The following is a 24725-nucleotide window of genomic DNA, read 5'->3' as shown; positions in this document are numbered from 1 at the left end:
TGGAATTGATTCTTGTAAATTATATATGGAAGAGGTCAAGATTCATTTTATCCACATGGATACTAAAATAACCCAGCATCATTTTCCAAAAGGGTCTTTTCCCTATGCATTGCAAATATGTTACCTTTGACATAAATTAGGTCACAGGTTACCAAATATGTGTGGGTCTGCTTCTGGTCTTTTCTACTTCTTTGACATATTTGTCCACACTTGTGCCAATACCACATTGTCTTAGTTACAATAGCTTTGTAATACATCTGGACATCTGCTAGAGTTACTACCTGTAAGATTGCTTTGACTATTCTTGAACTCTTGTATTTCCATATACATTTTAGAGTCAGCTGATTAATTTCTGCAAAAAAAAAAACCTCTAATTTTTACCAGGTTTACATTCAATCTACTGACATCTTAATATATTGAACTTCTAATCCATGAACCCCATCATTTGTATATCTTCTTCCTTTCACTCATTTTCTTCAGTGTAGAGGCTTATATATCTTTCATAATTTTACATTTATTCATAAGGGATTTTGGTAATTTTCCATTCTTGTATCATCTTGTTGGGTTTGGGGATGAAGATTATCCTGGCCTCATAAAATGTGTAGAAGAGTGTAATCTTTTTTGCTGTTTTCTAGGAGAGTTTGTATAAGATCAGTGTTGTTTTTTTAAAAAATAATTATTTAGAAGGAATATCATAGTTGCTTTTCAAAAAATTATTAAGTGTGTTATTACATCTAAAGCACCTAGAAAGTATCTGGCATTTGATAAGTGCTATAAAATGTTAACTGTTCTGATGTGCTTGAGTATCCATTTTCCTGTGTAAATTATTACATTAAAATGCCAGAACAGAATGGCAGGTTTTATACAAAGAGACCTATATAAAGAGGTAATGTGCTTTAAGCCATTCTTGAGAAGTCACCCTTCAACTTTTATTCAATTTTCAATTGACTACTCATTATATTTTCAGAGAATATTCTATTTCGATTTTTCAACCATTCTGTTGCCATAAAAGTTAGATTAAGACTACATAAATGAGAGATGGGTTTTGACAGAACATAATTTGAAATAATGAATATAGTTAAGCCATCTCATACTCATGAAGAATTTTTGTAGCTGATGGGTGTACACTGAGTTCATGACACATCTAATTTTTTCTCTTACTACAATCATCCTGTAGCCCTTCTTTCATTCCCAATCTCTGCCCTCTCTCCCCCATCTCCCTCCAGTGGACATTTGCAAAGTTACCTCCATTCAGTCTCCACGTTCTGACATCCACTCACGTCTCAACCCCAATCTTTTCTACTCCTACCGCTCCCCTGAAATGACTCGTTGCCAAGGTCCTCCCAAACTGCCATGTCATTAAGGTCATCATTCTGTCCTCAATCTATGTGATCACAGTGGCATTTAGCACTACTGACCACACCTTTCTGGAAACATGCTCTATCCTTGAATTCTATGACAGCACATGCTTACTGCTTTCCTATTTAATTCTATTTACAGTCTTAGCTGACTAATCTTTATATATATATGTGTGTGTGTGTGTGTTTGTGTGTGTGTTGAGTTCAATCTCTTTTTTTTTTTTTTTTTTGTGGTACGCGAGCCTCTCACTGTTGTGGCCTCTCCCGTTGCAGAGCACAGGCTCCAGATGCGCAGGCTCAGCGGCCATGGCTCAAGGGCCCAGCCGCTCCGCGGCATGTGGGATCCTCCCGGACCGGGGCACGAACCCGTGTCCCCTGCATCGGCAGGCGGACTCTCAACCACTGCGCCACCAGGGAAGCCCAAGTTTAATCTCTTAAAGCATGTAGCTTCATTCATCTTCTATGACCGTTGGCCCTTAAATGTATCTCTCTCAAGTACAGTGTATTTCTTTTAGCTCCATTTCAGTCACCTCATAGACATCCCCGTTTGGAGGCTTCTCAAGCATCCCAAATTCAACGCCATCTAAAACTGGGCTCCTGCAGTTCTTCCCCTGGCTGCTCTTACAATCCTCTCTTGGTAAAAGGCAAGATGATCTTTCCAGACCCAGAGACAAGAGGACTGAGTGCCATCCTTGATCTACTCTCTCCCTCACTCCATAGTCAAGCAACTGTGAAGTCCTGCTCACTTTAATCTATTAACCATTCTCTGATTTCACTTATATGTGTTTCTTTTTCCAGTGCCCTTATTTGAAAGTCCAGGCAAACATCAACTTATCAGGAGCTCTACAACTGGCTCTTCTCTGGTCATTCGTAATTGCTTGTGTACCCACTGCAGTCAGAATGATCTCTTTAAAAGCTGAATCTGAGAATGTCATGCCATTGCTTGAAAATATCTGTTTAATGTCTGGCTCTACCAAGGGAATGTACTCTGTTTTGTTCAAGTATATCATCAACATTCAATATATGTTTGTTCAGTGATAAATAATAAGAATCAAAAATTGTTTTACCACCTACAAATAAACATTATATTTTCCTTTGACATGTAGGTAAGGACTTCTCCAAATATGACACTGTTTAATTTAGAAGTTTATAATCAACATGGCCAGAGCTTATAAGTAGTATCACATAATATGAGGTGTGCACTTAATGCAAGAAATTATTTCCTGGGATTGACCACACTAATTTATCCAGCTCAGGCCTCTGTTCTGAGAATCACACATGAAAGGGCAGAGAAAGAAATGTTCTCTATGACCTGGTCAGTTAATCATATATTTTCTGAGTGACTATTAGATGCCAGATAGGATGGGCTATCCAGTGGAGGGAAGTGGAAGTCAAGGCCTCTGGTAATTATGAGCGGTGGCAGAATACGGCAGATGCCAGAAAGATATCTAAGATGTCGGGGTGCAAAAGAGAAAGGTGGACTCTAATCCAGCCAAGGAACTAAGAAAGCCAATGTGGGCAGGAGACTTCTGAAAGTTCTGAAGGAGGGTAGAATTAATTTGGATAGAAACTGGGGAGAAAGTATTTACAGGGAAAAGAATAATCTGAATGAATATTGACCTGGCATAATGTAATTGGCACCATTACCTTGACTTGTGAGAGGTTACAGAGCCCTCAGCTTCGGCGGTGGCTTGGGTGGTCGCGATTGGCAATGTACAAAACATAAACGGACAAGATAATGTGTCAACACTGATCTACCAGATTTTATGGGTTGGGAGATGGTGATAAAAGCATGAGGAATAAAAAAAGGGATGCCAAGGGCCTCCCAGCCCATAAGATGCCTGTGCCAATAAGGGGAATAACAAAGCTAGAAGGAGACTGTGGGGTTAGGGGTCCTGAACACATGGAGGGAAAGATAATGCTGAATTTCCGAACTGCTGAGGAAGAGATGCCTGTAAGACACCAAGCAGGACTGGAAACGTGTTGTGAGGTTTGAGAAGAGAACCAGGAGAGCTTGGCCAGACTTCAACATTCCTACTAAATTATCTTTAATTATCACACTGTGAAACCATAATCCATAAATTTTATCTAAAGCATCCCCGAATCTTTCATACGAGTTTGACTACTTGTATGAATCTTAACATTTCACTTATAGATAGCATTCATTTTTAACATCCCATGCCTATTTAATCAATTAACAGTTGTTTTCCATAGTTTATTAAAGGTTGTTTCTGTCCTTGCTCTTGCATCCCAGCTGCTGTTTGTGTCCTAAACTTAATGCTGAAAATTCCAGTCAGACTACAGAAGAGATAAGTCTAACTAATGATGCCTTCTTTTCAGGCAAATTATTTCATTTTGAAATTCTATTGCAAGAGAACAATAAAGTATTGGTTCCACTTTTAAACAAATAAGGGGTTATTTTGCTGCTGAAAGTTTTCATTCAAATGACTGATCAGATCTCACGTGTCTGTTTAAAAATGTCTGACTTAGGTCGTTACAAAATGACAGACTATGATAAACTAGATGGTAGTTGGGAGTGAGACAATGAGGCATTGTTTACACAGAAGATTAACTGGTTTAACAAAAGAGGTTCTTGGGTATCTATTGTATGTACAACTCAGAGATTTACTGGAGCTTTTATAATTTCTGCAAGGTTCTTTTTCAGCCAGCTTCATTAACTTGAAGTAAATCAAATCATGCAGAAATCTGGCTCAGCCAGAAAGCAACCCAGGAAGATAGAATATGAAGAAAAACAGACACAGGATGATAAGGTTTAGAATCTTTGGCATTTTTCATAAACATTTTGTTTGAAGATTATTAAATTACAACCCAGAGAGAGAGAGAGAAAAAAAAAAACAAAACAGTAAAACTCACTATTAGATCTTTTTACCTCAACTTTTCTTTACAATACATATATATATATATATATATATATATATATATATATATATAAATCTGCACAAAGTATGTGTCAACAAAATACAGTCTTTACAACTTAAATATTTGAACAGAAAGGTGTTTGTATACAGTTTATATCTGCATAAAAATTGGGATTTTTACTTGGAGGGGGTTACAGTGAAATGCTGAAGACTGATATACTCAAAAAGACTTTGGGGTGGTACTTTTCTAGGAATGGGGTTCTGAGATGTATTTTTATTATGTGTAGCCTATTTTGCTCAGGAACAAAAGATCCATTTGGATTGCTACAGCATTTTTACTTTCTTAAAAACGCAGGCAAATGAAGGGAGTATGACAATCAGATAAGCAGCCACATACATTGGTCCCTTGTTGCTCAGCCTTTATCTTTCAAAACACTTCTCAGAATTCATTCATTCATTCCCCTCCCCCTCTTTCTCAAGCTATAATATCGAGATTTTATTTGGGAGATAAGCAAAAAGTCAAGTCAGAAGAAATGGCTATTTGAGGCAACCACATACTTTCATGAAACCTTCAGGTTTTGGGTGAATGATCCCCTGGGGCCTTCCTGGGGCATCCATTGCCAGCAACGGACCATGATGCAGGCTGGCATCCAGCACCAAGGAGCTTACTGAAATTTTACATATAGGTCTTTGGTAATTACGGCTGAAAGATCCCTAAAGAATTGGGCTAATCCTGGTAATTATTTTTAAAAATCTATTTATAATATATATTATTTGGGTGGACGGTGACTATCTATCAAGGACTTGTTAACTCAGAGAAAAAAATGGACTCATGAACAATCATCTGAAAGGAGTGTAGGGGTGGGGAGTGAAAATAACTGAATCTTAATGATAATCTGTCAGATGTGTGAAAACGAGTTCAAAGTCATGCTCGAATCCAAGTGGCCTCCTGGCTGTTCTCAAGGAGGGTGCTCAGACCCATGGAAGCCTTGCTTTATCTCCTACTTGAGAAGGGATGTTAGTCTTTTACCATCTCTGGGTTTTTCCCTTTTGCTGGGCTGACTCAAGATGCAACCAAGACACCCCTGCACATGGATGCACACACATGTGCGTGCATCTGTGCCACGAAGAAGGGGGAAGATACAGACAGGGTTCCACACAGCACGCATTTCAGACTGACACAATGGATACCACTAAACGAGAGAGAATATTGGTCTTATCAACCCAACACGGAATCGCGTGCTGGCGTCCAAAGTCGGTGTGTGTCCTAGAGTGCGCTGCGCTTCTTCCGAAGGGGGCTCTGGCTGCTGCCGGGCTTCAACTCTGCATACTGCACCTGTGAAAACAGACAGACGTGACGCTGGCAGTTAGGTAACCCTAGCTCACCACAGTGTGCTAATGGCTCCCCGAGGACACACCAAGGCAAAGGAAGGAAGGTTCAAAGGTAATGAATCATTTTCTAAACACAGGAACATGGAGGGATTAATTGCAGGAAGGATTTGAAGAGTCATGCATCATTTCTTGAAACCAAAATATTAAAAGCAGATTTTTCTAATGAGATGCATGGGTTTCTGGGTTTCTACCTGCTCTCGGCACTGCTAGATGGTTTTAGTTCTGTGTATGCCCGTGTTCAACCAGAAAAGAGCTTAATAACAGCCTCCTGGGAATGTTTATCTTAGTATATGATACAGCAACTTACTATTTAGAAATATCTAAAATCTTGGGGAAAAAATCTCTGCCAATTACATACATTTCTTTTGCCAGAGCGGGGAGAAATGTTGAAATTAATGCTGGCCCCAGACTAATAAAGATTTCTCTTATAAATGAATTTCATTTACAATGTAATGGCTAAAACATCTGTGACAAATATGAGCACGTGGGGAGTCCCCAGTGGCAAACTGTCTACTGTGTTATTAGCAAGTGCTCTTGGAGATACACGGAGATCTTACTAGCTTACTGTACATCTTCCTCAAATGCTCTTTTGTTGTGTCCCTCTGTATTCACGCCAGATCCAACTGGATGACCTCGCTCAGGGCTGGTGCCCAAACTGTGCACAGATACTCCTTAGTGGGGGCTTGATGGGAATTTCCATTCTTCAAGGATGCAGGCACAAACTCACATTGTGACTCAAGTGATGGTATGTTGCAGTCGTATTGCTTTGGTGTGTGGGCTTTGATAGGCTGATGGTGGAATGGCTTTATTTAAAGTATTGTATTACAGACCACATGTGCTCAGTATTTTGAGTATTTGTGCCAAACTCCCCAAGGACATCCTACCCCATCACATAAACTGAGCTACACTTGGTGGAAAGCAGATACGTGAAAAAAGCATGCTTTCTTTAGAGTGTCTTGTGAAGGTCCCCTAAGGGATGACACGCCTGCCAATCTTCAAGGCCAAACAAACAGGGGCCAAGTTACCATTTTACAATCATGCAATGCAATGTTGACAAGGAAATTCATATTTATAGAATGCATTTTAATAGATAATTATATCATTAAATGAAGGTTAAAAGATAAAGCATCACAAGGTCTTTTTTAATCTCTATAAGTGGGAATGAAGGGGAAAGAAACACTCCGGGGCCTTTCAGCCTTACGTCTCTGCAATCCACCCGGAGCTGCTGGGAAATGAATTACGGTACAGTGGCCTAGAAATTGATACTTGATTTGGGATTCTCTCAGACAATAAAAGATTGTGTCTTTGATCGTCATGATGGCATTTCATGCCACGGTCTCCTCATCTACCTATTCTATGATTTCTCTTCTCCATTAGAGAGGTCTTTGCCTGACCTCCCGCCTCTGGATTTATAGCAGTCTGATCTGCAGGGGCCTGAATTAGGCTGTTCTATGGACTTTGTGGTATTGTTGCCTTGGTTAACCTCTGTGTATCCAAAGAAAAGGGACTCTGCTGGACTAAGTGACCATTATCTGTGAATAATACTTCTGACTGATCTCAAATTATTGCATGCTGTCTCTGCCTCTATGTGTATTAGAGTAAGTGGGGGCTTTGCCCTCAGCATCTTTAAGTCTTCAAAGGGAAAGGGATAGGAGGGTAGCCTAGGAGATAATCGGGGCAAAAAAGAATCAAAAGAGTAATCCTCTTGCCCCCTACTTCCCGTAGAATGCCTGCCATCTGGAAGAGGAGGAAAATAAGCAAGCCTCCTCCAGCTCTGGATCTCATGCTCTCCTACTCGCTGAGCCCATCTTATCCTCTTTGGGAAGGCAAACGATCAGAAAAGGGACAAACCTCACTACACTACAGCCTCACAGTGTGAGTTCCAGATCATTCTTAAGTAGCTCTTTTTCAGGATAATTTTCCCCAATCATCTCATGCTTCTGGACAAAGGTTTTCTTGCCACCTCCTTGCAAGGCAGGCCTCTTTAAGGATTTTCTGATTCGTTATCTCAATAACTCACACAAACACAGCCCTGTGCTCCTCTGGCTCTGGGTCAGGCCAGACTTCGGGGTCGGGGCCCCTGTTGGGGGTGAGCGTTCATTACATACCTTTTGAACATCGGATGGTACTCTGGAGAGGAAGTCTAGTAGCTCATTATTGTCGATGGCGTAGGGATTTCGAAGCTTCTTAGTAAATTTATTTATGCCTGAAAAACATAAATATCGGGAGATCTCTGTCTGTCTGTTGATGTCTCTCTATCCATCTATCTATCTTTAAAAACTCACCTGACTGGGAGAGGGGAAGCAATCACAAGTAAAAATTAGTGTGAAAACAATTACTGGACCTTAAGTCATGCACACGTTGCTGTCATGTGGAATCATTCACAAATGTCTTTTCTTGGAGGAAGGAAAGGGGGATCATTGGAGAGGGGTTTTGCCTTCTTCAGCTGTGAAAATCCCATTACAATCCCATCAGCAGGGCGGCAGAAACACACACTAAAACTGTGGAGCTCACTGGTTTTTTGGACGACACTGATTAACAGCCTCCTCTGCTAGGAAAATGAATGTCCCAGATGGGAAAAGGCCTTCACTAGCCCAAACAAGTCTCTGCTTGGGAGCTCTGGACCAAACCTAGCAGCGGGAGGTGGAGGGTGGGAGTTGTTTTTCTGTTGTTAAAAAGAACCCACAAGAAATCTATCTCCCGCCCCCCCCCCCCCCCCCCCCCCCGTCCAACTCATTTTCACAGGTTTCTCTTCTCTCACTGCAGAACAGAACTTGACATGTTGATTTTACTTTGATGCTGCAGGAAACTGTGAAAAGTTATTATTGGAAAATTATCTTACTGTGTTTGCTAGCTTAATTTATGGACCGTGGCACTGGTGCGAGGGTTTGGCTAGGCCATGAAGTCGGTACTGATTTAGGACAACGGCAATTAGAAGGGGGTGTGACATTTAAGTTGTCCTGGTGGAGGCACCTTGGGCACATGGGCACGTCCAGGACAAGCTCTGCCCACGGTTCCCTCTTCAGAGGGAGGCGCCCCTCCACCAGCTTTTGTCTCCTACTCTGCTCCTAGGAGCTTCTTGGAGGTGTGTGTGCCTGTAGCCAGAGCTTATAAACGTGGTCTTTTCACTAAATGTCAACCCTTTGTGCCGTCTTAGAAGCAGAAGGTGGCCTTCTGAAGTTTGCCCACAGAGTGCTTGTTTATTAAGGACCATATCTGAAGTCCTTGTCAATCTCCATGATGCTGAATGAATGTTCACGTTGGTGGTACCCTGACTGGTTCTTACTCTGAAGGCAAGGTAACATTTACCTGTTCAATAGTCCACAACAGAGAAGAGGTTTGATGTTTTTTCTTCTCTCATTAAATATTATTTTGCCTTCATCTAAGAACTGGACTTTCGGCATGCCATTACACCTGACGCAATGCCAAACTCCTGGTAGTTCTTTAGAGAGGGTCGGGTTCACATTTGCTTGGCAAAGGGGAGCTGGCCATGTTCATAAGTCAAGGGTGCTTGTTGACTAGGCTGGGGAAGACTTCCTGCAAATAGCCCACTTTTTCTCAAGTCAAAGCCACTTTATGCCTTTCTTCCCTCTACCTCCACAGGCAGCTTCATGTTTCTAGCTAAAATTTCCCCCAGTGTTCCTTTAAAATACTCTCCACTGTGTTATTCTAAAGACATTTAATTGTAGCATGGGCTTTTTGGCAAGAGAAAACAGACAAGGCAAAATGATGAAGGGAGACAAAGATGTATTGAGGAAAGATATATCTTCTATTGTTAATTATATATAGTGTGCACATCTGGAGTCTTTACAATGAACAGCCAGGCAGGGATAATATCACAGCCGATCAAAACACTGCATTCTTAGTCACTGAGAAGATTATAAACCTGCCCAGTAGCTCAAATGCACCAATAAGGGCAGAAGAAGTCCACAAAACACTCCGACAGTCTATGTTTGAAAAACTTTGTTAGAATAAAAATTATAAGGAACTCAGATTGTGTGCTTCAAAAGCACACCTTGTTTTTTTAAGATGTCACGGGCTCAAACGTCAGTAATTCCACCATATTATCTACCATGTAAAACCAAGTGTCAAGAGGGGATCATAGAGCCCGTGGTCATGTTTAAAGGGCAACTGGGCAAGGAACAAGGGTTTGGGAACAAGAATAGCTGGGTTCCAGTTCTGGCCTCACCATGGATTATTAGCTGTAGTTTCAGAGAAATTACTTAACCTCACTGAGCCTTAGATTTCTTATATTAAAATTTGAATAATAAAGACCTATATTATATAGTTCCTTGGGTTGAAGGGATAATCACATTGGACAACAAAGGCAAGAGGATTCTATAATCTGAAATTCCACCACAATGAAGGGAGCTACCATCATTACTGTAGATGTCAATAAGCCAAGAAAACAAAGCAGGCGGTGATGGAAGAGTCTTTATACTGGCAGGTATGTGACTATATACCAAATTTGGAAGTTGTGGGTTTCTCCAGTAGCATGCTAGATGTACTTTTAGATTTTTTAACCTAAACAATACAGATAGAGCATATCTGCTGTGAATTTTTATCTGTTTTTTTTTTTTAGACGAAGAAAGAAAGTGGGATTTAAATACCAAGGGATTAACATTTGGGAAAGACAGTATCATTTAATGATGATAGATGGAATAGATCAGTGGATTGGAATGAGCCCTCTGGTTAAAAAAATAAATCAGTCGGAGAAAGAGAGAGGAAAAATCACATGGCTGCTTTGCACATATGGTCACTAGGGAATAGACACTTGAAACTGAATTAGAACATTTTATAAGTGACTGGCAGGTAGCCCTAACTGCAAAATACTGGTGGGGATGGGCGAGGTGGGGCAGAGGGTCCTTGCTTGCTCCTGTATCAAACACTAAGTGTCTTCCATGTGATATATATTGCACTATCAAATGGAGGTACAAAGTTAAATAAGTCACAGTTTCTTTCAAGCAGCTCAAAATCTGGCTTGGAGTTTGTAATCTACCTGGGAAATCAGAAGTGGCTAAGATCAGAACTGAAAAACTATAATTAGAGCATCTATGATGAAGAACAGAATGGAAAGAATATGGGAAACCTCTCAAAAGGTACAGAAAACCTCCATGGGATCTAATCCTCAAAGGTGCCTTGTCTTCTAGAAACACATACAACAAACAAATGACCGAAATTCAGTAGATACAGTTTTCTAGAGAAAATTCCAGACGTCCCTCTTAAACCACTTCTAACTTAATTTTCATAATTACACTCCCAAATAAGAGAGGTGGTGAGCTCAAAAAATGCCATCTATGTAGATCACAGGTATTAAACTTGCAGACTCATCCACTCATAAAATATTTGCCAAGTACCCACTAAAGATCTACTACCTATATGTAGCTGCACTAGGAATTATACAGTTAAAGAGGAAAGAAAGTATCTCACTGTTTAAAACCTTACAATAAAGTTGGTGAGTCAAGGAATATTCCCCACAGCCATCATGAAATTAGGCTGCTTTCATAGACTTATGTTAAATAATTGTGCTACTTAATAAATACTTATACAAAAATGTTATTTGGATGTAAAGAATAGGGAAATACAGAACACAGAGTTAAAAAATTTTGCTCCAAAAGGTTAAAAAACATTGCACACAAAAATTTAAGGATCTTATCTACCACTTCAGGACTCAATGAAAATGAGAAAGTAACTTAGGATAAGAAATAGTCTTTTGATGTTTAATAAGGTTAAAAGGAAAACTAGAAATTTAAGATGTATAAAGTTGTCTTCTTCTACATGATAAATTCTCTACCAAGAATACGATCATGTAAGAGATGTGCAAAGGAAAGTCCTGGATCTGTGCTAGCTAATAACTAACTTGTCTTGGAAAAGAATAAGTCCTAACAGAATGGCAGAATATATTCCATGATGGTATGGCAGGTTTTACATGATGAGAAGAGGCAACAGATCATGTGATAAGTCAAGGCTTATCTATGGTAAGCTCATCAATAAACTATAAACCTCTGTCTAGAACATAAAACTAAAGAATGAGACACAGAACATAAAGATCAAAGGGTTATTTTCATCCAGGAGAGCATCTTAAACTCCATGCTATTTCATAATTTCATCCATAAGCTGAACAATAAATAGAACAATGTCTCATTAAGTAGATGCAAAAAGTTGGTGTTGAAAAGCTGCCAAGAACTTGGAGGATAAGAACAGAAGTCAAAGGGATGTGGGGTAAATTGAAAGATGGATTGGAATCCCAATACTGACAAGCTAAGGAAGAAACATAGTATAGTCTTCTTTCTGGAGGGAGAGATGCAGAAAAGCAAATCAAGTATATACCAGAAGGATGAAGAAATCATGTGCAATAGTGTTTAACAAGCTGACCGTCAACTCACACCAACTTAAAAAAGAGCAAAACACTGGCCAAATGGTTGTAATTCTGGATCAAGTTCTTGTTCGGGTCAGACAACAGTTTTAAGATCTGTTTTAAATGTGATCAGCAAATGGATTGAGAAACTAACACTTAACGAAAAACAAGAAAGAATGAGATTATTCAATCTATACAGATAACATTCAGTATATGAGTATTCAGGGAAATGCTTTTATAAAATATGTATTCTTTCTTGATCAATGGGCCCCTGAAAAGCTCCATGCTCTCCTTCCTAAAGGTCAAATATGGGCCAATGTGCTGAAACTGAAAAACACAACAGAAAAACAAACAAAAACTAAGCATGGATATGAGACGACTTTCTCCGAGAGTAAGAGTCATCAAGTATTAAAATGGACCCCTGAAGAGGGAGTTAGAATATCTTTTCCTTTTCTAGGGCTTGTTACAAAGGAGAGAGACTTTATGTAATAGGACTTTCATCTCCTGATAAAATAGAGAATGGATTATGAATGGATTATGCTCTCTCAAAATCATTCTATTTCTGAAATGTTATGAGTTATTCCATTTTTCCCATGACTTTTCCCATTTCTGAATGTCTAGGTTTGGCCGTCCTCATCAGCAGGATTCTGCCTGGGTTCTCTTTGGAAATAGTCTACATTTAATGGTTTTAGAAATATTATAGCTCCCCCTCACCCTGGCATTTGCAGGCTTTCAGCTTTTGCTTACAGATGAATGCATCTCAACACAGTCACCTACATTTGGAACATCTCTGAACCTCTCTTAACATCTGAAGATCCCTAGAAGGAGCTATGGTTAAGAACTGAGCAGTGGTCACAGGAGCTGAGCAATGGAAAACCAGAATTGATAGATTCTTCCAGAAAAGGGTTGATTGCTTCTCCAATTAATTAACTGCAATGCACTCTCCTTGTATCAACCCAGCGCCCACCCAGCAACAGACACAAATATTCACAAAGTTGCTTGTAATTTTTCCAATTGCTAGCTTGAGTAGTAAATCAAGTCCTGAAATTTATTTCCAGTTTGCTATTTTTGTTTCTACTTTTTTTAAAAGCACCCAAACTTTACATAGGCTCACCATTTCCCCTGGTAAATAATAGCTTTTTCTTTCCTTTCAGGCACTGGTTAGGTAGTCACTGAGGGTCCCTCCCTTTCACCTCACTGCTTCTGGATTTAAGTATTGGGTTAGGTTATTTTTTTCCTTCCAGGGGAGATAAAGTGTCAGCAGCAGGCTAGCAGTGTGGCTAGATCTACTTTTACATAATATAAAGGGCAAGATGCAGGTGTTTGCTCACTCTGAAAAACAGTGTTTCCTGAAAGTTACTGGGCCACAGCAGTATATTATTCAAGAGTATTTATGACTCTGAAAGCCCAAAGGGAAATAGCATACACAATCACATTTTTATTTGATTGCAATTATGCAAGAGGCCTATAAATATCTATGCTAATCATTCATGTAACTGGCCTTTTCAGGGAGGTCCTGGAAGTTTTTGTTCCCCAAATACTTTTCTTAATCTCATGTTTAATTGCCAACAAGAGCACATTTAAAGTTTATAGCCACACTTTAAAAATGAGTAATTGGTTCTTACCTGGAATTGATTGCTAGCAAAAGGACCGTGCCAAACTTACCCCAGATTAAAATGATGTACCGCAGTGGAATGAAATACAAAGTGATGGTGGCAACTGCCAGTATCAAACAGGCCAGGAAGGAAAGGAATGGGACCGTCCAGTTAAATGTGCTGTAGACAAACCACATACATGTCATTTTGTCTGATGCTCAAGAACAGCTGTAGATTCATTTTGCCATGTTTACTTCTTAGTTTATACACATGAAAAAGGTCTATTGGAAATGTTTCTTCTCAAAACTTGGAGATAAAAGTCTGCCAAACTGATTGGGCAGTAGAAAAACATTCTTGAGGAGAAAGTCACAAGACCAATTGCCATTCGGCTTGTCAGAATCTTGGTGACTTTGCCTTCCTGGAACCGACAGTACTGAAGAGAAGACTTTGGCTCTCAGAAGTGATTAAACACTGCAATACTGTTATGTGGCTCTGTGCATGCAGAGCTTCAAAATGAAAGGTGAGTTAGGTCACTTCAAAGTCAATATTTCTCTCTCAATTAATACATGGTTGCCAGTAAATATTGAGAAAAGGGAGGATATTAGTACAGTGCTTTTGCATTTTTCTAATATATTTAGAGTTTCCAGACTCACTGACTCCAGAAGGTTCATAATGCCCTGAAATGGGCTGGGGAGCATCTGGCTATAAACCATTACACCACCAACCCAAGGCAATGTAGGGAATGTTGCCGTACATTATTTTCACAAGGCCCTTGGCTACTTTTGTTCTATCTACTGCCTGCTTTGACTTGAGATCTAGAATATGGTATGTAGAACTGAATGTACTATGGAAACCCTTGCACAATCCTAGAAAGTGATCGTTAAATCCAGTGCCCTGATGAGAGCTCATGAGCGTCTGGGGCATTTCTCCTTCTGGTCCTTCATCTTCACTGAGATGAAAGATTTATTTCTGTTGTCTTTTTTTTTTTGGTGGGGTGGGTGTTAGGGGATTTGGGGAGAGCAGCTTATAATAGTTATTGGGTATTTAATATGTGCCACTGTCCTAAGATTTTTTTTTATATATTTAGATTGTAATGCTCACAAGTAAGGATTATCCCCCTTTTACAGATGAGCAAATCAAGCCTGAAATTAAGAGTTTGGTGTTAACATATACACACTACTATATATAAAATAGTTCAACAAGGACCTACTCTATAACACAGGGAACTATACTCAGTATCTCATAATAACCTATAGTGGAAAAGAATCTGAAAAAGAATATATATATATATATATATATATATATATATATATATATATATATATATATATATATATACATACACACACACACACACACATATATACACAACACTGTAAATTAACTATACTTCAATAACAACTTTAAAAATATAAGAGCAATCCAGTTATACCTCACCCTCTTGTTAAAAATTGTTATTAATATTTTAAATCTTTGCCTATGGAGAGATACAATATTATGTACACATGTGTGTATATTTAATGTCTCACTTCTTTAAATTATAAGCAAAGGTGAATGTATTTTAATATGACTGTTGGTCATTTTAATGTGTTTCTTAGTGATATTCAGCTTATTTCCTTGCCAGAGGCAACTATTTAGCGAAGTGCTTAAGAAAATTGATTTTATAAGCAAACTGACATGGGTTTGAGTTCAAGCTCTACCTCTAAAAGTTGAGTGACTAGAGGAAAGTGTTTCAATCAATCTGAACAATAATTTCTTCTTTAAAGAATGGGAATAATAATAGTACCTACAGCATAGAGTTTTGCTAGAATTAAACAGGTACTTGCATTTACAATAGCTCTGGTAACACGTGAAAGATGGTTAGCTTAGTTTTCATATTAAATTTTTATCTTAAGTTTTGTTTCCAAAAAAAAAAGTTAACTCTGCTTCTAGCACATTGTAAAAACTCACACACAAAAAAGGAAAGAAGTTACTATTTGTCTATCCCCCCCCTTGATGTTTTCCTCAAATAAAATCTCATTGGATACTAAAGAAATCAGTCCTTTGTCATATTTGTTGCAAACATTTTCCCAGTTTGTTGCTTTCTTGTCTTTAAAAAAAATCTTGTTTATAATTTTTTAAAGATAAAAATTATGTATTTTACATGACCAAATTCATCAATTTTTTTCCCTGTTGATTTTTAGATTTGGTATTTCTTGTAAAAGACTTCCCCTAGTCAAGTGACTTGACATCAAGAATTTGAATAATCAATATTTCCCCCACTCCTTTATCATACTGCTTTCTATGTTATTTTAAATGTCTACATATTTGTAGGTCCATTCCTGACTATTCTCTTCCATAGCAGAATTTGTAGTAGAACTTTTTAGTAGGCAACCTCACAATATTTGAGAAAATGTTATGGATGCCACAATTGCCCCTGTTATGCCAGGGCAAGATATTTAACCTACAAATATCTTTGCACAAGGACGCAGGGATACTACATGAATGTGTGATGCAGTATGGTTTGCAGTAGTTAAAAAAGAAAATAGCTTCAGTATCATCAATAAGATAATATCTAAATAAAATAAATATCTAAACTTATCTAAATAAAGAGGAAAAACTAAATAGATTTACACTCTGCAGTACAATACAGCTTTTTAAAAAACAATGAGAATATGAAAAGAACACCCACACAAATACCTTTGCCCTCAACACAGAGGCTCAAAGCTAGATACAGTGAAAAACTAAGTTTCAGAAATATGTAAGTATGTATATATATATATACACACACACACATACTGAGAAAACCTCTGGAGGATATACTCCAAACTGTGAATGATAGCTCAATATGATGGGGGGAGAGGGAAAGAAAGAGGGAAGATGGAGTTACAGAGAATAACAGGAAGCTTTCTGTTTGATTACTTTTATAATGGATGTATATCACATAATCAACATAAATAAAAATATAAAATCAATAAATTAAAACTGAAATAAACAAGTAAAAACAAATACCAATCTGTGTGCCCTATTTTTGTTTTCGCTGTTGCTGTTGTTGATTTTTAAAGCAGAGACATAGTAACTGTCAGATCCTGGATGCCAATCCACAGGTAGGTAGCAATGGACCCGTCTCTTTTCCATTAGGTGAGCTTAAGCAATGTACTCTACTTCTCTGTGTTTTAATTTTCCCATCTGTAAAGTGGGAATAATGACTTTCTACTTTATAGAGATGCTGAGGTGATTCAATGAATTAATAAATGTAAACCCCTTAAAAACAATATCTGGCACATAGTAATTATTCAGTAAGTGTTACCTAGCCTCATTTTTCTTGTTGTTATTGCACAAAAGTGACATAAATATGAAAAAAGCTAATTATATCAGGTAGCATTTTGAAGATAATAAAAACTATGGAAAATGCATGGAACTACTTTTTATAAAGAAATATACATTATGGCTCCTTTTCTAAAAATATCAAACCTGCCTTTAAAAAAAGTTAAATAATAGCTAAATAATTTTTAATACCTTGAAATAAAAGAGAAAGCCACCATTAGGCTGACATAAATATAAGAAAACATCAGAGTGTAAAATATATTGCAAGAATTCTGTAGATTACCAACCTCCAAAGTCAATTTCACTCAAATAATTTCTGCCAAATATTGAAATTTTGAACTTCTGCATCTGTTACCTGCACGGGGGGCAGAAGATAAAGCCTAGGGCCTCCACAAAGGAAGATTCAAGTAGAAGAACATGGCATAAAGCTTACATTTTCAGGGTAAGGATGAATTGAGAGAGACAGAAAGACAGAGACAAAAAAGGGAGGAAAAGAAGGGAGGGACAAATCCACCATACATAAGTGGATGCAAAGAACTTTCTTGTGTGTCACGATGCTAGTGCCAGGACTTATCATCTGAGTTTATGCTACCAGTATACTCTGAAAAGCCTCAGCAAAAAAATTTAATTAAAAAAAGAGATCCCAGGTTGAGTCACCCCAAAGTGACTTGAGCAATAATTCTAAGGAAATGCACTATCAACTCAGATATCCGAGTATGCCTCACACACACACAAATCCAAGGAATATGAGTTCATAATTAAAACTGCAAAATATAAAAGGACACACAGCATCATGAGTAAGAGTCAGCAGAAGTAACAGCAAAATCCCAAACAAAAGACTTCAAATACAGAAAGTAAACACAATATGTTAAATAATAATGTTTAATAATTTAAAAGTCATAAAACAGCCTTAAAAATATAGTCAAGGAAGAGATAATGAAAATTACCAAGAAGATTTGAAAACAAAGCAAGGAGAACTTTAAAAAGAAATACAGAGATTAAAGTTAAGACCCCCATGCATGGATTAAACTGGATCTTAAATATCAGAGGAAATAAGGTTGTGCAAGATAGTCCAAAGAAAGTACTTAGAAGGCATCACAAAGAGCAAAAAGATAGAAGATGTCAAAGAGAAGAGACATGGAACATAGATTAATTGACTGAATTGACTGGGAAGATGATAATAGTAACAATTAATATTAGACTGTGGTAATAAGCCATGCTGTAAACTCTAGGGTAACAACAACAACAACAGTAACAAAATGGTAAAAGGGTGCTTATATAGAGAGGAAAATAGAAGAAAATTACAGAAAATAATGAAAAAAATCCAAAAAACAGAGCAAGGGCAAAAAAGACACAATAAAAACCACAGATTTAAATCTAAGTATATCAGTAACCACATTAAATTTGCATGCACTACATGCTGCAAGTAAAAGACAGTGACTCTCAGAAACAAGAGAGATATCTAAAACATAAACAGGTTGAAAGAAAGTGATAGAAAACTTGTATTATGAAGAAAGCACCAAAAGGAAGACGGTATAGCCATATCATTAGTTAAACAAGACATTAAGGCCAATTTTTAAAATCAGTCACTTTCTATTGATTAATGATCCAATTCAACAGGAAAATGCAACAATTTTAACATGTACAAACCAAATAACATAACTTCAGAATATAGAAAGCAAAACCTGATCAAACTTCAAAGAGTAGACAAATCCATGACCCCAGTGGAAGGTTTTAACACACATCTTTAATTAATCCAAGAAGAACCAAAAATAAATACCAGTATGAGTATAAAAGATTTGAACACCATCAACAAATTTAATCAATGAATATATATAAAATAATACACTCAATAACCTTCTTTTAAAAAATTTATAAAAGTTGGCCATTTGTTAGAAATTAAGCAATATACTTCTTGGCAAGGAAGAAATAAAAATAGAAATTAGCAAAAAGTTTTTACTAAATGTGAATTGATAATGAGTATCAGTGCCTAAATGTTTGGCATGGAGCTAAGCATTTAGGAAACTGTAGCGCTTTAAATGCTTACATTAGGAAAACAGAAAGATTGAAAATAAATGATCTAGTTATCCATCTTAAAGAGTTAGAATAAGAATAATAAATTAATCTGAAAGAAAGTAGAAGGAAGAAAGTAATAAAAATAAGAGTAGTAATTAATGGAAAAGAAAACAGGCAACAGGGAAGATTAACAAAGGCAAATGATGGTTCTTGCTAAAGACTAACATAATTGATAAATGACTGTCAAGAAGAAAGAAGGGGGCCTCCCTGGTGGCGCAGTGGTTAAGAGTCCGCCTGCCGATGCAGGGGATACGGGTTCGTGCCCCGGTCTGGGAGGCTCCCATATGCCGCGGAGCGGCTGGGCCCGTGAGCCATGGCCGCTGGGCCTGCGCATCCGGAGCCTGTGCTCCGCAACGGGAGAGGCCACAACAGTGAGAGGCCCGCATACCGCAAAAAGAAAAAAAAAGAAAAAAAAAAAAAAAGAAGAAAGAAGGGAAAACACAATTTTGAGCATAAAAAAGTGAACAATGCTACAGATTCTACTGTCATCAAAGATAGTAAGAGGATTTTATAAACAACTTCATGTCAAAAAGTAGAAAATTTAAATGAAATGGAAAAACTCTTAGAAAATGACAACTTACAGAAACAGATATGAGAAGAAATAGAATAGCTGAACAGATCTCTACATATACTACAGAAACTGAATATTTAATTAAAATCTTCCCTGAAAGAAAACTCAGGCCCAGATACTTCACTAGAAAATTATATAAAATCTTAAAGAAAGTAATTACACCAGGCTTACACAGACTCTTCCAGATAATGGTAAAGAGAGAACACTGCTCACCTATTGTATGAGTCTAGAATAACCTTCACACCATAAAGAATTTTCAAGAACAGAAAACTATATATCATATCTCACTGATGGTCACAGCTGCAAAAATTCTAGGCAAAAAAATTGTAAATAAAATCCGAGCATATATAAAGAGATTGGATAGCATGATGAAGCCGAGTTTATTCCAGAAATGTAAGATTGGTTTAATATTTGAAAATCAATCATAATAATATACCACATTAACAAAAATAGGAGAAAACAAAAACAACCATAAGGTTATCTCAATGAATGCAGACAAAAAGTTTGACAAAACTCAACCTACATTCACGATAAAAACTCTCAGCAAACTAGGAATAAAACGGAAATAAATTCCTTAAGCTAATAAAGCACCTTTACAAAAACCTACAGAAAACAACATTCTTAAGGGTAAAATGTTGAAAGCTTTCTCTCTGAGATCGTGTATGAGAAAGGAATGTTCACCAACACCAATTGTGTTCAACACTGTACTGGAGCTACTAGCCAGTACAATAAAGCAAGAAAACAAAGTAAAATGTATAAGGACTGAAAAGTAAGAAAGAAAAAAAATTATTCCTAGATGATATGTTTATGTAATGCAACATCCAGAACAATAATTTTTACATAAAAATTAAGATAATTAAGTTTATCAAGGTTGATAGATTCAAAGTCAATGTAGGAATATTAATTTTACTTTTATATCCCAGTAGCAAACAGGTAGAGAGGAAATCTGAAAAAAAAGATACCCTTTAAAATAGCATGAAACCAATCAAATACTTCAGACTATATCTCACAAAAATGTATCAAATTTTTATACATAAAACTGTCAAATACTGAGATAAATTAATGATGATCTAAGTAGATGAAGGAATATATTACATTCATATGCTAGAAAACTTAAATTTTAACAAGATGTCAATTTTTTCCCAATTAATGCAATCCTTATAAAGATCTCAATGATCGTTTGCTTGTGTGCAAGTGCATGGTGTGTCACGTGTGTTTATGTGTTGGATGCTAAAAGTGGAGATACGTACCAGACACATTCGTACACACGCTGTCAGATTAGCCCTCCCAACAGCCAAGTCATTTAAGTCATGTATTTTTCTCTTGGCAACCCACAGTTTTAGTGGTAAAATGTTGAAATGTTTCCGTTTTTAAAAAATTTAAGACACAGAGGAAGAAGGTCAAAGCAATTTACCAAAAATAATACTCATAATAGTTAATATTTTTACGTGATTACTAAAGGCCATCCACTGGTTTAAACTCTTTTTAGGCACTAATTCATCCAGGAATGTTATGAAGTAGGAATTATTATTATGCCCATTCTACAGATGAGAACTTGAGTCAGAAAAGGTAATAATTGGCCCCAATCACTTACGCCAGTATAAGTGGCAGAACTGGGATCTGAATCCAGAGAGTTGGCTCAAGAGCCTACACTCACTGTCTGTATAGTAGACATTTCAGAAAATGTAAGATGGCACATTTTACTCATTTAATCCACTGGATATTCCTGCTTGTAAGACTGAGGACTTAATTCAAAGATACTGGCACTAACACTCAAAAACTTACTAGACCATCACTCCAGTTACCATGGAGTATCTTGTCTTTCATAGAATGCCCAAGATTGAAGAACTCTGATAAATCAAAGCTTTCCATCTCAAAATTAAACAATTTGTTAAATATTTTCACAGAAATCCCCAGACTTCCTGACTTGGCAGCTCCCTAAATTCTAAATAGGGAATCCCTGACTCAAACCTTTCAATGAATGAAAAAATCCAAGGAATCCCCATTCATTCATTCAACTCTTCAGGTTCACTAACACATCCTAAGAATGTCTTTGACAAAATTTCAAAACAAAACCCAGAAATTATTGTGACCACATCCAGTAAGGTGAGTAAAACTCCATCCTAGAGTTCCTCTCCCAACTGGGTGCCCCACTAGTTGACCTTTGTGTTAACGAAGTCATTATTTTCCTCATTTCCTAGGCATGGAAAAATGAAGTCCTCTGACTCTTCTACCCATGGAAACAGAAACGAGGGTCATAAAATCCTGTAGACCATTCTTTCATGATTTACCCACATGATGCTTTCCTTCATACATGCATGGTTTTCACCCCAGTTTGTGAACTCTCTCCTCACAACTGGCCTCCTGTTCTAACCTTGGTCTTTCTGCCTTCATTCTCTGTCCCTTAAACATGTTACTTTAGATAAAATATAAGATCCATCAATCTATCATTCCCCACATGCTCACCATCATTCAAACTTCACTTATCCTGCTTTCTCATCTTCGTTGCTTAGTATTTCATAATATTACTTCAAAGAAGTTCTTATTCCTAGGAATGTGCCTTCTAAGCCTTACTCTGGAACATTTGCAGGGATGACTCCCCTGTCCTAGGTCTACCTTAATTTCATTACCTCCTCTGTGGAGATTTCCCTCACCACTCAAGGACACAAGTGTTGGAGCCACCACTCTATAATGACAGGACATACAAGATACCTCAGTATTCTGACCCACCCTGTCTGCTGCCTGGGATAATATAAATGCCACATGTTAAGCAAATGTTAGCCTGATGCATGCATACATTTGAAATATGTATACAATGAAAGAAGGTAATTAGAGAATGTAGAGAAAAGAAAATACCGTTCACTCCATGTAAATGCAAAATCATCAGGGTCTTTGCTGTCAGTAGCAGGGAAGCCTTGCTCTGAGAGATTTATGTAAGTCTATTTATTTGTTAGCTGCCAAAAGTTGGGGTAAAAGTTTTTCCTGGTCCTTATGCGCTGAATTACAATGGAATTCCAACAGAGTTACACATGACGTTGTACTTGAATGCCCAGTGGGAACTTTAAGGTCACTGTAATAATGAATGGCCAAAGAATTAATAGGAGTTGAGCCTCATGTGCCTTCCTGTGTTGCAGCTGGGTAGAATAGTGCTCTGTTCATGGCTGAAAATACGTCTCAGACGTGGCCACCACAGCTGTGTTGGGCACAGCCGCTGTCAAAAGCACTGTAGAGTTGGGGGCCTGTTTAAATCACTCTGCCCTCTTCTCATCGGACACAGTTCCTTGACCATTATCAACTGCACAACAGCTACATTTGTCTATTAACAGACATTCAAACATGGAGATACTTTTACCAAAGGACATGGCCTTCTTGCCTCAGTCTTGCCCCCGTTCCACATCCTCTTATCTTCTTTGCTGCCAGTACCTCCCTCACTCAATTTTTTTCATTTGCTTTTCCATCCACTCAAGGCCCTGCATGACCAGCCGCATCTCCAGGCTCTGCCACGTCCATCCCCAGTGGCACAGACATACTGATGCCCCTCCATCTCCCTGTATCTAGCACAGTCTTGGGTTTTGAGCCTCTACACAAAGGTGCCCACCTACTGAAGCCCCCATTCATCAACTCTGTGCCCAGCTAGCTCTTCTCATTCTCAGAGATGCTAATAAGTTGTTGCTTCTTCAGAACTTTCCTTTGTTTCTCTCTCTCTCCTACAACCTTCCTGGGATGTAGGACCTCCCCCCGCATCCTACCTAACCTCTACCTAGCATCAATGCTATTCTAATTGTCTTATTAGTGTTCTTCTCCCTCGTTGGAAAATAGATTCCTAGAGAGAGGGAAGTGGGGAGTGGCAAGATGGGGGTGGGGGTTTAAAAGGTACAAAGTACTCTGTATAAAATAAATAAGCTACAGGAATATATTGTACAACACAGGGAGTATACCCAATATTTTATAATAAATTTAAATGGAATATAATCTATAAAAATTTACTATCTTGCACACCTGAAACTAATATACTATTGTAATCAACTATACCACAACAAAAAAATGAATTAAAAATAAAGTATTATTTATTTTAAAAAACACACGAAGAAAGAGAATAGATCCCCAGAGGATAATGACATTATAGTATAAAGTGAGGAGGGGAAGTTCAAACCAAAGATCCATGGCTTACTCATTTTGTGATCTGGGCTTCATATTTAACCATTCTATACTTCAGTTTCTTCATCTGTAAAATGGGGATACTAACAATCCTTACTCTGTAGGGTTGTTGGAATCATTTAATCCAATTCCTTTAAGTAACTCCTTAAAGAAGTTGCTATGTAAAGGGCTTAGAACAGTATCTGGCTGGCACATGACATTAGTTGATGTTTCTATACCACGGGCCTCTCACTGTTGTGGCCTCTCCTGTTGTGGAGAACAGGCTCCGGACGCGCAGGCTCAGCAGCCATGGCTCACGGGCCCAGCGGCTGCACAGCATGTGGGATCTTCCCGGACCGGAGCACGAACCCGTGTCCCCTGCATCGGCAGGCGGACTCTCAACCACTGCACCACCAGGGAAGCCTGCATTTCTCATTCTTAAACCAAGCCAGTGCCTGAAACTCAAACACTGACAGTTGAATGCGTGAATGAAGAATTATAAATGCTCTCTTCATCATTTCACTATTTTCTACTGTCACTTATGTTTTTGCTAAGTAATTTTGAGGGTACATTCAGGAATCATTTTTCAATTTATATGAAACCTAGAGAAATAAAGCAGATAAATATCAATATACATGACCAAAGCCCCCTACTGCTCTTTAATTTTTCTTGACATTGTTCATGGGAATAACAATGTGTAAGTTCAGTAAAAACTCACTAAATTTGAAGATAACTTTGAACCTGTTTTTTTTAAGCAAAAGAAACATGTTTGCTATGCCAACAATAAATGGCCACTCAAGGGCAATTTCACGTAATAAGGGATGGAGAAATAACATCAGTAACCACAGAAAGTTCCATATTAGCTGTTTATATTTCCTGATGTTAATCACCACTTATTGATTTCCCTGCATCTTGATAGACAAAATTTCACTTGGCTTTTAGCACTAATTTTAGTCTCTTCTTTACCCATGTAATTTCTAAATATTATGTTCTTTACTTAAAGAAACTAGAATGGCCAATAAAATAAGAAACAGTATTAATTAATCTTTAGAA

The 24725-nt window shown here is 37.7% G+C and overlaps 1 protein-coding gene across 4 annotated transcripts in view; it reads right to left on the bottom strand.

The window, feature by feature from the left end:
• Window positions 1-5504: 5504 nt before the first annotated feature.
• MCTP2 (multiple C2 and transmembrane domain containing 2) overlaps window positions 5505-24725 on the bottom strand; it is a 198956-nt gene continuing 179735 nt past the window's right edge. For all 4 annotated transcript variants that reach the window (XM_060095091.1, XM_060095093.1, XM_060095094.1 and 1 more), the window contains 3 exons: window positions 13653-13762; window positions 7738-7835; window positions 5505-5573 (listed from right to left, as the gene is read on the bottom strand). In XM_060095091.1, the coding sequence (XP_059951074.1) occupies window positions 5505-5573; window positions 7738-7835; window positions 13653-13762 (277 nt within the window). The remainder of the gene's footprint in view (window positions 5574-7737; window positions 7836-13652; window positions 13763-24725) is intronic.

The sequence above is a fragment of the Mesoplodon densirostris genome, chromosome 4, assembly GCF_025265405.1.
Source record: "Mesoplodon densirostris isolate mMesDen1 chromosome 4, mMesDen1 primary haplotype, whole genome shotgun sequence".
In the NCBI taxonomy this organism is placed as follows: domain Eukaryota; kingdom Metazoa; phylum Chordata; class Mammalia; order Artiodactyla; family Ziphiidae; genus Mesoplodon; species Mesoplodon densirostris.
The sequence above is the reverse complement of the archived record's forward strand: the minus strand, read 5'-3'. Positions and strand labels throughout refer to the sequence as shown.